General features: G+C 42.5%; 2 protein-coding genes across 2 annotated transcripts; both read right to left on the bottom strand.

Annotated features, from left to right (window-relative positions):
- Positions 1–534: 534 nt before the first annotated feature.
- On the bottom strand, positions 535–4,103 carry LOC310816213 (platelet-derived growth factor receptor-like protein). The gene is made up of 7 exons (XM_083686268.1): positions 3,940–4,103; positions 3,425–3,597; positions 2,956–3,098; positions 2,533–2,684; positions 2,047–2,340; positions 1,784–1,923; positions 535–1,466 (listed from the first exon to the last, which is right to left on the bottom strand). Exons 1-7 carry the CDS (start codon positions 4,019–4,021, stop codon positions 1,248–1,250), a joined length of 1,203 nt encoding a protein of 400 aa, XP_083542394.1. The 5' UTR covers positions 4,022–4,103; the 3' UTR covers positions 535–1,247.
- A 2,034-nt stretch (positions 4,104–6,137) lies between these two features.
- LOC310815848 (cationic amino acid transporter 2) lies at positions 6,138–11,528 on the bottom strand (the record flags this gene model as incomplete). The annotated part of the gene is made up of 11 exons (XM_083685791.1): positions 6,138–6,443; positions 6,707–6,815; positions 7,252–7,418; positions 7,608–7,744; positions 7,846–7,948; positions 8,111–8,247; positions 8,596–8,818; positions 9,101–9,237; positions 9,894–10,059; positions 10,290–10,445; positions 11,159–11,528. The coding sequence occupies 11 exons, from the start codon at positions 11,526–11,528 to the stop codon at positions 6,310–6,312; spliced, it is 1,839 nt and encodes a 612-aa protein (XP_083541917.1). The 3' UTR covers positions 6,138–6,309.
- Positions 11,529–15,025: the final 3,497 nt, after the last annotated feature.

Genomic DNA, 15,025 nt, shown 5'->3' with positions numbered 1-15,025 from the left:
TATTAAAACACTATATGTGGAGATCCTTCTGGCAAACTTTGCATGATTTCTGGCAACATCAAGTGCAAGACAAAACAATAGAAAATTGGTGCTTACCATATTTTGTATGCAGAATCTCTCTGAACTGAAGTCAATACACAGTAGGTTAGTTATAGAATCGAACTAGCAAGAGGCAATTCCGTAGAAGCGTCTCAGGTTTTTTGTGCAGACGACGGCGAGCTTTGAGCACTGCAGGATGGCCGGCTCTCTTTTCCCTCTCTGTGATTTGAACTGCGCAGAGCTCCGACTGGGAGCTGGGTAGCAAGGAGGGGGGTAGACCTCGCTCGTCTGTCCCGTGCAGTATCAATGGTCCCGTGTTGGAGTTTGCTGTCAAACTTGAAGTCCCTGACTGGAACTAAAGCGCCATCTAGTGACGAAATGATTACCCTACATGTAAACCTGTAGTTACCCATGTTTACCACTTGGTGGTAGTACTTGATGGAATCTGTTGACTAAAAAATAAGAACTTGACAATTGTTATAGGAGATGTACAGTATACAAGTCTTTTATTATATCAGACAAATACATGTAAGATTACATTTCAATAACAACTGTCGGCGAAAAGTGGGGTCCTCACATTCCTGCAATTCCATTATGAACATTTAAAGGTGAACTGAACATTGTTTATGACAATCTTTTCTGATTGGCTTTCTCTGGCTCGGAAATTACAAATGCATAACACACGCAGTATAATATAATATATTCTGTCCATAAGCTATAATGATAATCCATCCATAAATATATCCATCCATCCATCCACCCACCCACCTCTCTCTCTGTCTCTCTCTCTCTGTGTCTCTCTCCCTGTCTCTCTCTCCCACTCTCTCTAAGCAGCAGTTGAGTACACAAGCATTGAGTATAGAGTGTGAATGTTGACTCCTCACGGTTGTTGGATATGCTAAATGAGAGCTGGAGGACTTTGCCCTTACTATAAGCAAGGGGGACACAATGAAAATAAAAACAGTTGAATGGTCACTCCAGTCGAAAGCAAAGTTCCACCACGATATTTCACATGGTAGCTATTCCTTTCGTCTGACTACAGTATCTGAAGCTGCTCATCACTACTGTACTTGGCATAGAAGAGGGGACAAAAGCTGAGCTTTTTCTTAACAGACACATTTTTACAACAAACCCCCGAAATAAACAGCTGACTGTTTGACTGTCCTTAGCTTACTGTATCTGTTGGGTGACTGCCATTTATCTGAAGCTCATGGTTTCCTGGGTTTGGTTCTGGTCTTGGGTGCTGCCACCACTTTTACAGTAGTGGATACGGAGCGTGATCCCTCCAGGTTCTGGGCCGTGCAGGTGTAGGTTCCCTGGTCCACCTCCCTCACCTCGTCCACCAACAGAACCGTCTGAGATTGCTGGCGGGCCGGACCACTCCCAGAGGGACCCACGCTGTCCTGGGTGTACATGGGTCTGTCGATCTGGATGACAGAATCACAGTGGAGGCACCATGGGGTTAAAACATTGTGAATGCAGAGCTGTTGTATTTTTCCCCATTCATATCTATTACGAAGTCATTCTTCCTACTTCTAGCCAATGGCCCCTGGTCCTAGCATAGATTTGTTTTTCTTATGATGACTGATGTATAGATGATTCACTTACTTAGACAAATGTACTTGTTGTAAGTCGCATTGGATAAAGGCGTCTGCTAAATGTCTAAAATGTTAATGTAATTGTAAAATAGATTTACTCCTGTTCTATACCGATATGATATGAGTCATAATTGTGTGTGTCTGACCTTTTGTCCAGGGTACTCCCAGGTGAAGTCTATGACCACATCCTGCTCCCCCAGCACTGTGCAGGTGACCTGCAGGTTCTGTCCCAGTACCACTGAGCTGGCTGAGGCCTGGATGACAGGTGAGGGAGGGGCCACAGGGTCTGATCACAGAAAGAAAAAATATCAGTCATCAGCTGATACACTTTTCAGTGTATTTCCCAATGTATGTATATTCCTCATAGTCTTTTGTGACTGGCACCCTACACAAGGACCGACTGACTCACAGTTGACGTAGATGAGCATGTATTTGGTCGAGCTCTGTCTCAGGTTGCCCAGGCTGGCCACACAGAACAGAGCCCCGGCATGGTGAAGCTTGGGCCTGTGGATGGTGAAGCCCCGTTTGACGTTAAAGGTGATCTCGGCCCCGTCCACTGCCACCTCCATGGGGGGGAACTCCCGGTGCAGCGTCACCTTGGCCGTAGGTGAGGTCACCTGACAAGGAAGGACGGTTGGCCAATTGGTACGCAGCTGGATGACTTCGTAGTAGTCTGCAGAGGGCACAAACAACTCCTGGGGGTCTGGGGGAGGAGGGAGGAGGGAGGGGCGACAGGGGATTATTGGAGATGTACTGTATTAAAAGACCATATATGTAATAAATACTATTGGTGAAAAGTGGAGCCCTCACATTCCATGCATTACCAACTGCACTGACTATAAAAACATACAAGTCAACTCTTCCTGTACCAGAAGGTGCATGTACTGTACTGTACCAGGGAAGAAGATGAAGACTTTGACGGCCTTGTCATACTCCCTCCTACAGTCGCTGTCCTCACAGTACATGGGGTAGCAGGTGTACTCCCCCGTGTCTGCTCCGGTAGAGTTGGCCAACGTCAGGGTTCCGTACCTCTCGTGCTGCACAACACTGCCAAACAAAACCGGACTCTTACATAGGCACACCCTGAACTTATAATTCTGGAAAGTGGATTTCAATACTGTGTTTTCCTCTGTGTTTTATCATGTTTAACTTTGGGCTACTACAGGTATTGTATGACAGTTATTGCGGTTTGAATTTGCCGAATTTGTTATCGCTGTTTTGAGTTTGTTTGTCGTCACGTATCGGCGTCACACTTTCAACAGTCGTCATGGCAACTGAGGCCTGTTGCCGTGTCATCCCGTTGGTTACCATGTCTCACCTGAGTCTGCCCTCGTCGTCCTCCTCCAGGTAAGGAGGGACACCCCACTGGACAGGCTTCCCCTTACACCTCAGCTCCAGAGTGTCTCCAGCCTGAACGCTCAGGGTGTCCCCAACACGCTGGAACCTTCCTTTATTCACCACCTGTATCAGGTGTAAAAAAAATCAATGATCAACTTTTATCTACAGTCAATTCCCGATATTGAATATGAAATGGTTTGACATTAATATATGCATTAAAACTGAGAACGCAACTGTGTAGAGCAAGTGAAAAGAGTGTCAATTTGCATTGTAATTGAGTATCTACAGGACCAATAATCTGCACTGCGCGTCACTTGCTTCCGATGTTGGAGGCTCACTGATCAGAAGTCAATTGTATTTGATCGTTTTGAATAGAGTGGTTGATCCTAAACGCTTTCAAATTTTTTTTTTTTTTCATATTTTAAAGTTAAAATGTGTTTTATTCATACCTGTGTCAGGTGTGTTTCCTGGGGAGCTGGGGTCGTAGGTGTGGCTTTCACCTTAGGTTTGGTTGTGACGGTCCTGATGCTTTTACCTGTCCCCTTCCCAGGCTTGGCCTTACTGGGCTTGGGCTTCCTCCCTGCTGGGGGCTTGGGGTCCTGGTCATCATGTTGACAGTGTCCTGCAGAGCAGAAGGAGATGTAACAGCATCAAGGTCTCCTCCTCTGATATACACTAATGTAGCTACAGTCATACAGTAGGTTGCAAGAAACAGCATGTTCAAACCCAATAAATAAGTGAGACCATAAAAAGTCTAAACTCAGTTCAAATATCTAATGTAAGCAATTTTAGCAACATTTTGTTACAATGCAGATTATGAGCTGTAGTACAGTAACTGAAAATGGTGAAATTGTATAGTTTAAAGTTCATGATTCTCCAATAAGTCGTTTTGTGAGGAAGGCCTCTCTACTGTATGTTGAGTACTGTACATTCAAAGTCCCACAAAGGGAATAAAGTCACTTACCAAATTCCAGGATTATAACACAGATGAGGAGAGTACTCAATACCAGCCTCCACTTCACCTCCGACAGTCTCACTGCGGCCATGTCTGCCTGCCGTCGACGGATTATTAGTTCACGTGGTTCACCACAGTTCACCAAGGAACACAAAAGAGGAAGAATAGAAAGAAAGAAAGAAAGAGAGAAAGAAAGAAAGAAAGGAGAGAGAGAGGGAGTGAGGGAGAAAGAGGCAGGGGTGGTGCGTGCGAAGTGAGTGGTCAGCTGGTTAGCAGAATCACACAAATTCCTCTCCTTGAGAGAGTGGCATAAGTACCCCAAATTCCTCCTGCTGGGCTCAATGGAGCCATTCAATGGTCTGTGGACCAATCAGGGCCTGAGGATGGAGGCCCCTCCGTCTGGAATAGCAGCGCCTGTTTGTTTAGCTGGTGAAGTGGACTGGCAACCTGGCTGTGGCCCTCTACCTTACGGCACACAGGCCTGCCTCAAAGAAACGGCTCACACTGTGACCCACTTAAAGGCTTTATGGGTTATTTCACCCACCAAATAAATATATAACTAAGTGTTTGAACTTCTGATGAGGACTTTGATAAAGACTCAACCTAGCCAAAGAATTTGTGTTTCTTATTGTGCAGTGACCCATCACACCAGGAATGGAATCTGGTGAGAGGGAGCTCAGAGGTTTGAGCTGTGAACATCATACAAGTCCATACAAGTCAATACAAAATTGGCAGTGGCAGTTGCCATTGATTCCATGCCATTGTGATGGAAGGTTCATGTTCCATGACCATGAGCAGATAAGAGTTTGTAAACCTAGGGACCTTTGTGGAAAACCATGACCTCCACAACACTCTGCGGTGTTTTAGGGCTGTGTTTTGCACATAAAAACACTGTGGCACTTTGGTCCTGTTGTTGCTGTCATGTCTTTATGAGTATATAAACCGTCAGAAAGTGTATGTATTCATCAGGGGAGGCTGGTGGAGGTAGAAATCGGAGGATTGGAATGGAATGGAGTGTGTTTGATACCATTCATCATTCCATTCCAATCCTCCGATTTCTACCTCCACCAGCCTCCCCTGATGAATACATTCCTCCTATTTCTGCCTCCACCAGTCTCTCCTGGTGTTCATATGTCCACAAACATGACCACCACATTCATCATTAAATGTCCCTTTGTATTGATAACTGCATTGACAAGTGGAGTGTTCCTATTTGCAGCTAAGAAAAACTGTTACAACATGTGTTCAATAAGGTCTCTGCTGTACTTGTGGTTTAGATGGTTGTGGTGGTTGTGTGAATGACCCAAACCATGCTTCAGGAATGACTTGCTAAGCCATGATTATCAACATGACACAGGTAAGTACATGTGAATGCTCCATTGTTCTCCATGAACACAGGGCAGTAAGTGGCTCTTGATCCTGGCTTAGCACTGGGGCCTTTACCACCAGCTTGTTCAACGGAAAAGTATGTGTTTGAATTAATGATTGAACTCAATCGTAGACTTGATCACAATTTATTAGATGCATTTACAGTATGTCATTTGTAGAAATGTTTTCATATTTACATTATGAAACAACAAAACCTGGCAAATCTTCAACAGGCTAAGAACTAGAAAAATATTTTGAATCAAAATATGATTTGTTTTCATATCTACATTCTATATCTACATTTGTTTACTGTTACAATTCTACATGTATAAAACAGAATTTCATCTGAAATGGACCTTGGATTTAAAACAATCTTTCATTTTCTGTGAAAAATGCAAACCTTTTAAAATGATAATCATCATCATCTAACAGTAAGTGTCTGTAAGCCCTTTTTACATGTAGAGAGAACAACATCATTGTTTTGTTTTAATAAAAGGTATAAACATTCCCTATTCTTGACATTTCTCAACTTGCAGTATCATCACAACGTGCACACTTCCAAATAAGAGAAACATTGGTTAGGGTTAAGGTTAGGGTTAACCCTTTCCCATCATGGCCTACAATGTAGTGACTAAGACAGAGGATACCTTTAGTCTACAGTGCCTGCAGTGCTATTTATACATCATACACATTTCATATTCAATCTAATACTTCATGAACATAAAGCAAAACAGAGATACAGTATCGTTAAACACCACATTGAAGTCTCCTCATCAAATACATTTTTAAAACTTGGCAAAAATACAGTGGAAATGTACAAACACATGCATCTACTGTACATCAGTGATAACCGTGATGTAGCCTAGGAGCCCGAGTGTCAGCATGGCTGTTTGCTGTATTCTACAGTGCTACTGCAGAAACAGACCGGCAGGTAGGCAAGTAGGAGTACAGTAGATACACTCTTAAATACTCGCTGTAACATCTGGACCTCTCTCTCCTGTCATCTGAACCTCAGAACTTCTCTTCTTTGATAAAGTCCTTATCTGTTTTGTTGCTGATGTATTCAATCGTCACCTGGTTGGTTGGCTGCTGACGCTGCTTCTGAACACTGTTACGAATCCCGTAACCGAAGTAGATAACGAACCCTGGAGAGAGAGAGGGGAAGATAGGAGTTTACAATCATACCGCCGCCCTCTCCTGAACCTCAGGAAAATATGTAGCTTTTGCAAATTCTGTTATCTTTGCAAATAATGAGAGAACGGCAATGGCTTCTTTGTCTTTTGACAATGAAGCAAAGTTTAAATGTTACAAGCCAGAGCCATTCTGTCGTCAGAGTAATAGCGACAAAACCAGTTTTGGTTACAAAACTGGGGTTACAATGGGGTGAAGATCAGCCCCGATGCCTTACCTACGGCCATCCAGATGGCGTATTTTACCCATGTCTCTGATCCTAACTGGACCATGAGGTAAACGTTGACGAACACACTGGCCACTGGCAGCACTGGTAGGAAAGGTACCTGAGGACAGAGAGCAGGGGTTCAGAATCAGAAGAATCAGAATCAGAATTCTTTTATTTGACCAAGTATATTATATGCACATACAGGAAAAATAGCAAAATGTTAACAAAATAGCAAATAGCAAACATTTTTTACAAATTTACAAAATAAATTATGATGTAAACAATAAATGATGTAGGCTGTGCAAGGCTAAGAGGGAAAAGACCAACACACCATGGCATCCATAGGAGGCGCCATCTTAACTAGAAATATACTGGGATCTTAAATATAGTATTTCTAGTGTTCCTCCCTATAGCAATGCACACAGCATACACAGTTGAGTAGAAAGGTGAGCAAGTTCTCCCTTATGGAAACATTCATCCTTATGATGATTAAATATCAAAATCTTAGTTCCGAACCATCAAATCAACACTTAATTTCCTATGATGATGTTTACCATGAAAGCTGCCTTTGATGAGTTCTGTGGGTGTCTCCAGATGATGATGATGATGACGACCAGGATGAAGGCTACAATGCTGACACACAACACACTCCAGATCTCCACCCGCTGCAGAGCGTCCATGGCTTTGGTCAGGAGGACGGACAGGATGCACACACACACCACTGGAGAGAGAGGGGGAAGAGTTGGGTGAGTGAAGGATGACTGAAAAAGAGGGATGAACTGATGGACTGGGAAAAAAGAAACAGCGAAAAGCGAGCTTGAAGAACTCAGGAGACAACGAACAAAAGGATCATTTAAGAACAAATTAATGCACAATGCAGAGTGTTTTTCATATTGCCCATTTCACTGACCAGAAAATACAGTCAAACTTGTGACTGTTTTAGAGGTGCCTGCAGTTGGTGATGATGGTGGTTTGAGACACCCAAACTTGGTGTTTGACTCACATATGGTGAGGTCTGAGTCTCCGGGTGATAGACTCTCCTGGTACCTAGATGAAAAAGACAAATGCCAATAAATTCAGAATGTTTATTTTGCTAAAAGTCTAAATTAAGTCTAAATTGTGTCTCTAAGCTGCACTACAATGCTTACCTTAGGATAAGAATGCAGATAGCCACAAGAGTGTATGCAAAGAGGGTTCCAATGGACATCATATCAACCAAGGCTTTCAAATCAAACAACATGGCCATGATTGCTAAAAACAGAAAAATAAGCAGATTTTAGATTCATGATATTTGTGTAACATTACTAAATGCACCACTTTTTATTTTTTTATTTTATTTTTTTACTTTCAGCCTATAGTATTCAATGGTGACTGTCCTATGGTAACCACTAGAATCCTTCCCTACGGCTTTACCTGCCACTACACCGGAGGAGATTGTAGCTATGACGGGGCTCTGCCGCGCGCTGACTCGACTGAGGGGCTTGAACAGCAGGCCGTCCCTGGCCATGGCAAACAGCACGCGAGGCATAGGGAACATGGAGCCCAGCAGACTGTGGGTACAAAGAGCAATGTTACTGTCTCGGTCTAACAACCAAGGGACCAATGTTACTGTCTCGGTCTAACAACCAAGGGACAGATGGGCTAGATAACAGGGTTTGTACCCTCGCAACAGACAGACATGCAGCCAGACAGACATGCAGACAGAGAGACAGAGAGACAGACAGACAGACAGACAGACAGACAGACATGCAGCCAGACAAACATGCAGACAGACAAGCAGACAGACAGACATGGAGACAGACATGCAGATAGACAGACAGACAGACAGACAGACAGACAGACAGACAAGACAGACAGGTGACATGATTAAATGATGTTAACGTGTCCTGTTCTATCACCTGGTGGAGAGGGCACAGAGCGACCCCACAGCCACAACGTATTTGGCGGGACCCCAGTTGATATAGTCGAAGGCCGCAGGGAGAGGGCTGTTGAGATTGAGCATGTAGTAGGGCATCATCAGGGTCAGGGCGGCCGACACAGCGAAGTAGGCCAGGAAACAGATGAGGAGTGAGGCTACGATACCCAGAGGGATGGACTTCTGAGGGTTCTTGACTTCCTCGCCTGTGAAAAAAAAGACGGGGAGCTGTCACATATCTGAGGTTCAGTTGTCAAACATTGAGCGTTAAGGGGCAAACATGGATGCTGTATGTATCCCCCAAACATGGATGCTGTATGTATCCCCCAAACATGGATGCTGTATGTATCCCCCAAACATGGATGCTGTATGTATCCTCCAAACATGGATGCTGTATGTATCCCCCAAACATGGATGCTGTATGTATCCCCCAAACATGGATGCTGTATGTATCCCCCCGGAGTGTAAGGCTGGTATTCCTATGACACCTGTTGTGGCGATGCAGTCGAATCCCACAAACGCATAGAAACAAGTCGCAGCTCCGGCTATTGTTCCGTCAAAACCATAGGGGAAGAATCCACCATCACCAAATATACTCGTAACATTGGCTGTGGAGGTCAGGTTCCTGGATAGGACAGAGTAGAATCTTATCATTCCATTTACATTTTACATTTATGGCATTTAGCGGATGCCGTTATCCAAAGCGACTTACAACAAATACAAGTACACTAATTTGTTCCAAGTCAGTGAATCATCTATCCAACAGTCATCATAAGATAAAGTAATCAATGCTCAGACCAGGGGCCATAGGCAGTCACAGGTCACAATCATTAGAGAAGATCTCATGATGTATTGTACCACAGTAGAGGAGCTTGTTGCATGTACAGTACCAGTCAAAAGTTTGGACACACCTTGCCAAGAGTGTGCAAAGCTGTCATCAAAGCAAAAGGTGGCTACTTTGAAGAATCTAAAATATAAAACATATTCTGGTTTGTTTAACACTTTTTTTGTTTACTACATAATTCCATAAGTGTTCCTTCATAGTTTTGATGTCTTCAATATTAATCTACAATGTAGAAAATAATTTAAAAAAAACAATTAAAAAAAAAACATTGAATGAGAAGGTGTGTCCAAACTTTTGACTGGTACTGTACATCAATCTAAGTTTGAGCTTTTTCCCTCCAATGGCTAAGGTTGGGATTGAGGAGAGCTATGCTGACTCTAGATCTGGGCCTAAGAGCAACTTCTTCCAGGAGTGAGAAGATTTATTAGAGAACGTACCCTTCTTCTATTGTTGCCTGTATTAACTCCTCCAAACTGATTTGCCAGTTTTTAATATCTCCCTTGACGAAGCCGGATATGATGACGAAAACCAGCACCACTATGTTGATGGCAGTGAAAATCTTGTTCACTGTTGTTGATTCTTTCACACCAAAGGCAAGCAGACCTGTGGAGGGAAAATAAATAATGGCATGAGATTCTAGTAAGAGATGATGTGAGATACTAACAGACTTGACTACTACCCTATAACACATTTATAACAACAGTGTCAGCCACTTCTATCCATTTGGTCAAGTCATACCACTATTACAGTACATGCATGTGCTATAATCATCATGTCCATATATTCTACAGTGAGTGTCAGCATCGTCTTATCACTGAATAACATTACTGTACCTGCCAGAGCCATAATGAGTGCAGCAGCAAAGAAGTCTGGGTAGGGTGCCAGGCCAGGTAGGCCCATCGCCACGTGTTCGCCAAAGAACTTGGACATGCCGCTCCCTATGAGGTCATCGAAGGTGCCGCTCCACGCGCGGGCGACACTGGATGTCCCTGAGGAGATCAAAAGGAGGAGGGGCTCCAATAAACCAATCATGTCATCAAATCAACACTGTTTCACAAGCCAATAAATAGAGGGAATTTGGTCAAGTTATAAACGATGGACGCCATATTGCTGCTTCCGAGTATTCCACTCATCCATTGTATTTGAGTATCTGGGATATAGTTTCAATTCTAAGCATTCAGTTTTTAGGTTTAGTTTAAAACTCCTTTGACTGTCGTTGATATTTTCCAGGAGGGGAGAAATATTGTTGCCAGGAACTTGGGTGATGATGCCTTTCAGTTGAAGCAGCAGTTTCTATCCCCTCAATATATGTCTCTGTGTCCAATAAATTAATCATCATCTTAAATCACCCTTTTACCACAGGTAAAAGGTTAAAGGAAGTAATGACCTGTAGTCTGTGTTTATGGTTGATCATTTATGGTTCTAAATGTTCTGAGCAAACCAAACATGTTGCATCAGAGAATAACCTGATGTTTATTACACAGAAGATATTAGAGAATCACTGCTGTTCATCCCAAGTCAAAGTTTGTTTGTGGCCTAAAGACTTCTACTAATGCATACTGCAGAATCCAAACACAGATGGCATAGAATATAGACTCACTTTGTCTTAAAAATATCTGACAGACTTTTAATTTGGGGTGAACTATTCCTTCAACTACCCCTATTCTTCAGAACAAGAAAGAATCACAAGCGCCATGCTTGCCTATGACGTAGGACAATAACAAATTCCATCCGGTGATGAACGCCAGAAACTCCCCCACAGTCACGTAGCTGTAGAGGTACGCAGAGCCTGTTTTGGGTACCCGGGCTCCAAACTCAGCATAGCATAGCCCAGCGAAGATGGAGGCCACGGCTGCTATGAAGAAGGAGATGATGATGCTGGGTCCTGCGGTGGTCCTGGCCACCTCTCCAGAGAGGACGTAGACTCCAGCTCCGAGAGTGCTCCCCACCCCGAGGGCCACCAGGTCCAGGGTGGTCAGACACCGGTTAAAGGTTGACTCCTCTCCCTCGGGCTCCAGGGGCTTCCGCCGTGACAGGCTTCGCAGAAATGAGCTCAACACATGACATGACATCCTTCTGGGGGGGTCGAGGTAGAAGAAGGGGATTGATGAGAGAGTGAGAGAGTAACAGAGAGGGAGAGAGGACGGATCAGTGAACATGTCAGTGAATAATTGGCAGATCACCCTCAGAGTAAATGATTTCTAACTTGTTCAAAAACATTGCATTACCTTCTAATGATGTAACTGTTCAAAAGCTGCCTTTAAAATAATCTGGACGAAAAACTACTTCAAAGCATTTGAGAGATCAACATGTTATCATTAGAAATCCTGATCGGTCAACATTGTCAAATAACTTTATCAGTATGCACATAGCAAGTGAAAGATACACCCATATTAAAATATATAAGCTGTTTTATGGACTGCCATATCAGTTACCTTCTTACCCAGGCGCTAACTGTAACTGTTTTAGGAAAAAGAAGGATTCTTTTCATAAAACACAAAAAATGAATGCAACTCACACCAAGGAGAAATGATAATGTCTGCTCACCTTTCCGGAATGATTCCCTGCTACAGATTTGTGCTGAGGAAAGACAATTGATAGCGTTTGTTATCTCTTCCATCACATTAGTCTTTTATGCCCCTGTCTTTATCACCTCTCTGATATGGTAGTGCTGATGCCTGTCTTTTCCCCTGACGCCCACCGAACTGCAACTACGCCCTGCTCCATAATGACTGGGTTTTACAGCTAACAATAATGAATGCCTTAAATACATCGCCTAATCGCATGACCTCATTTAATTTTCCTAGTTCTGTCCATAGTTATCGCAGTTTCATCGTTTGAGGCAGGTATGCAGTGCCTAACATATGTCAAATTGAGTAGATTTTGTACTCACCTTAAGACAGAAGTAACATGTTCTCATGTGGTCTGAGGCGGTATATTCAGAGACATTCCTTTCCACCTCTACTTGATGTAGGGCCACCGGTCATTACATTGGAGGAAAAAACAGAAGGGAAAAAAAATCCATGTGAATGAACTGCCTCTAACACTGTATATAAAGCTGTCAACCCCCTCACAATGATTTCTGAGAAAATCTCAATCTAATCAAAAATCTCAATCTAAATCTTTTTTTTTTTATTTATGATTATGCTGTTTAAGATAAAGCCAAGGTCAACCTTTGAAGCATACACACTACTTTGACTTTGAAGTCAGACATTGAAGAAGGGGTTTGATGTCACTGTGGTAAACACATTGAGAAACGTTGAGATAATGGATTGTGGATTCTAGATGCAAAGGCACACATACAATGTCTAATACTTTAGATAATATAATATACAATTGCTATAAATAATATACAAATGCATGGGAGTACATGCCTCAAAATTGCATGTGAAGAATCTCAAAACATATTGTGCTTTGTTTGTGCTCAGAACACACTGCTCAGAACACACTGCTCAGAACACACTGCTCACTTCCCACAGAAAGTCACAGTCTGTGTAATTTTCAATAACTCAATTGAAACTGTTTTTGTTTGTGAAATGTTTGCCTTGCCCAAACGATTCCACCATAGAAACAACTCGGAAGCTGCATTGTACAAGCATGCGTTATTTGTAAACAAGTCTCCATGTGAGACTTACTCAGCTATGACCTTATGATTGGGGTTATCTCTGGGTTTGTGGGCTAGCCTACGCCACCAGAGCATTGTTGCCCTGTATGTCCCCATCTCTGTCAGTGGGTGAGAGCAGATATAATGGTCCTATGAGATAATGAATCTGAAGGGGACAAAGCAGCTTTCATGGCTTAGCAGTGGAGCGAGCTGCACACTTACTCTTTGTGAGGTAGCTTTCCCCCTTGTGTAAGTCTCCCATCAAGGGATTTCAGCCCTCCCTAATCCTCCCTGGCATCCACCTCAGCAGGCCTGCCCGCCTGTGTACCTTTGACCAATCTTATAGCCTGGGCCCCCTATCTGCACATCTCAATAATTGAGATAAGTTTTCATAGCGCCAGTCTTGGTAATGCAAAACCACAGACATGTGCTGGGCTGCGAGGGAGGAGTCGCTGCTCACGTGAGGACAAGGTTGATGAGCTGCAAGATAACAGGGGACTGAATCACATTGAACCCACAAAAGTCCACATGCATGTTGTCACTTGCCAGTACAGTGTGATTGGAAATAAAGTGGCATGCCAATGTGACAGCAATGATGAAAAAACCCTGCATCAAAGCATTGGAATTACATGTAACTAATTCAGCTGGAGGTATTCCAACCTCCCAATAGTAAAAACAATATATTTACTTCAAGCTGCAATACTTTTGGGCTCTCCCTCGTCATCTGATGATGATATACAGTAGATGTGTGAATAGATTATTTACCTTGTCTGAAATCCCCTAGGATCAGGCTGGTGGTTGTATGTTGCCGGTCAGGAGTGGACGTGGTAAATATATCCGCTCTATTTACTCTGATGAAGCAAAATGATTTTTTTTTTTACGACAATATATACAAGGCCGGCCTGTGTGACCCTCCCACTCAATGGAATTAGTGACAAAGTAGCCTTTCTCACTGCCGTCCATAATGTGCTCATTATTGCACTCAGGCCACAGGGTGAGAATTGTGAGCAGAAAATCCTGTGCTGAATGTCAGAAATGCTTTTGTGTTCTACTCTGTTCTTTAGGTTATTGGTTTTCACTGTGTAATAAGGAACATGGAGGTAATTGATATACTGTAAGTCTCCTCTGTATTATTTCAAGATATATTTTAAAAGTTTAGATCCACTGCAAAACAGGTACTGTAATTGTACATGTTGTTGGGAATATTACTGTAATTCTAGTTACTTTACTGTCATTTCAAAAACAGTATAACCATGTATTTTTACAGCAGTTCTTGAACACTACTGTTTTGATTGCAAAATGATTTTTTTAAATATTTAAAGTTATCTGAAATTAGGAAAACACAGAACACAGAATTACAGAAAGAAATATATTTATTATTACTCACATGAAACAAAATACATATTTAAATGATAAAACAATCCCCCCAAATGGATCTGCCCAAAAAAAAACAATTGAGTCTTAACTATGGCCTGCCTAATTTTCAGTTTTCCACTCAAATTCATCCAATGTAGGTGACTCTCCCCTCAATGAACACCATCCACTTGGATGAGGCCAACAGGGAATGCCCTGAAATATACAGAAACAATGGTTAGATAGATACATATCTGTGTGACAAGCAATACGATTTTTTCTACCCCAACACAATGACAAATACATAGAGAATTCATCTGTTTAATGTTATATTAGTCTATGCAGTGAAGCATAATTGACTATTTCAGACAGCTTGTTAATTTTTGGGGAGGGGTATTATCAAAGTTGCCAAAAAAATAAAGGTAGGGTGGTATGCTGTAAATCTTGGGCAGATCTTTTTTCTTCAAACTTTCCTCTTGCAATCACTCTGGTACATGATAATGTAGAGCATTTATATTAACTTCAGTTTCCACATGAAGGTTTGGCAGAGACTTTTGGCTACATATTGTTAATAGCAAAGCATATCTAATATTGATAATCTGACTCCAATGT

This window comes from Argentina silus, assembly GCF_951799395.1.
Source record: "Argentina silus genome assembly, chromosome: 15".
NCBI classification, from domain to species: domain Eukaryota; kingdom Metazoa; phylum Chordata; class Actinopteri; order Argentiniformes; family Argentinidae; genus Argentina; species Argentina silus.
Note: the sequence above shows the minus strand (reverse complement) of the source record. Positions and strands in the feature narration are given on the sequence as shown.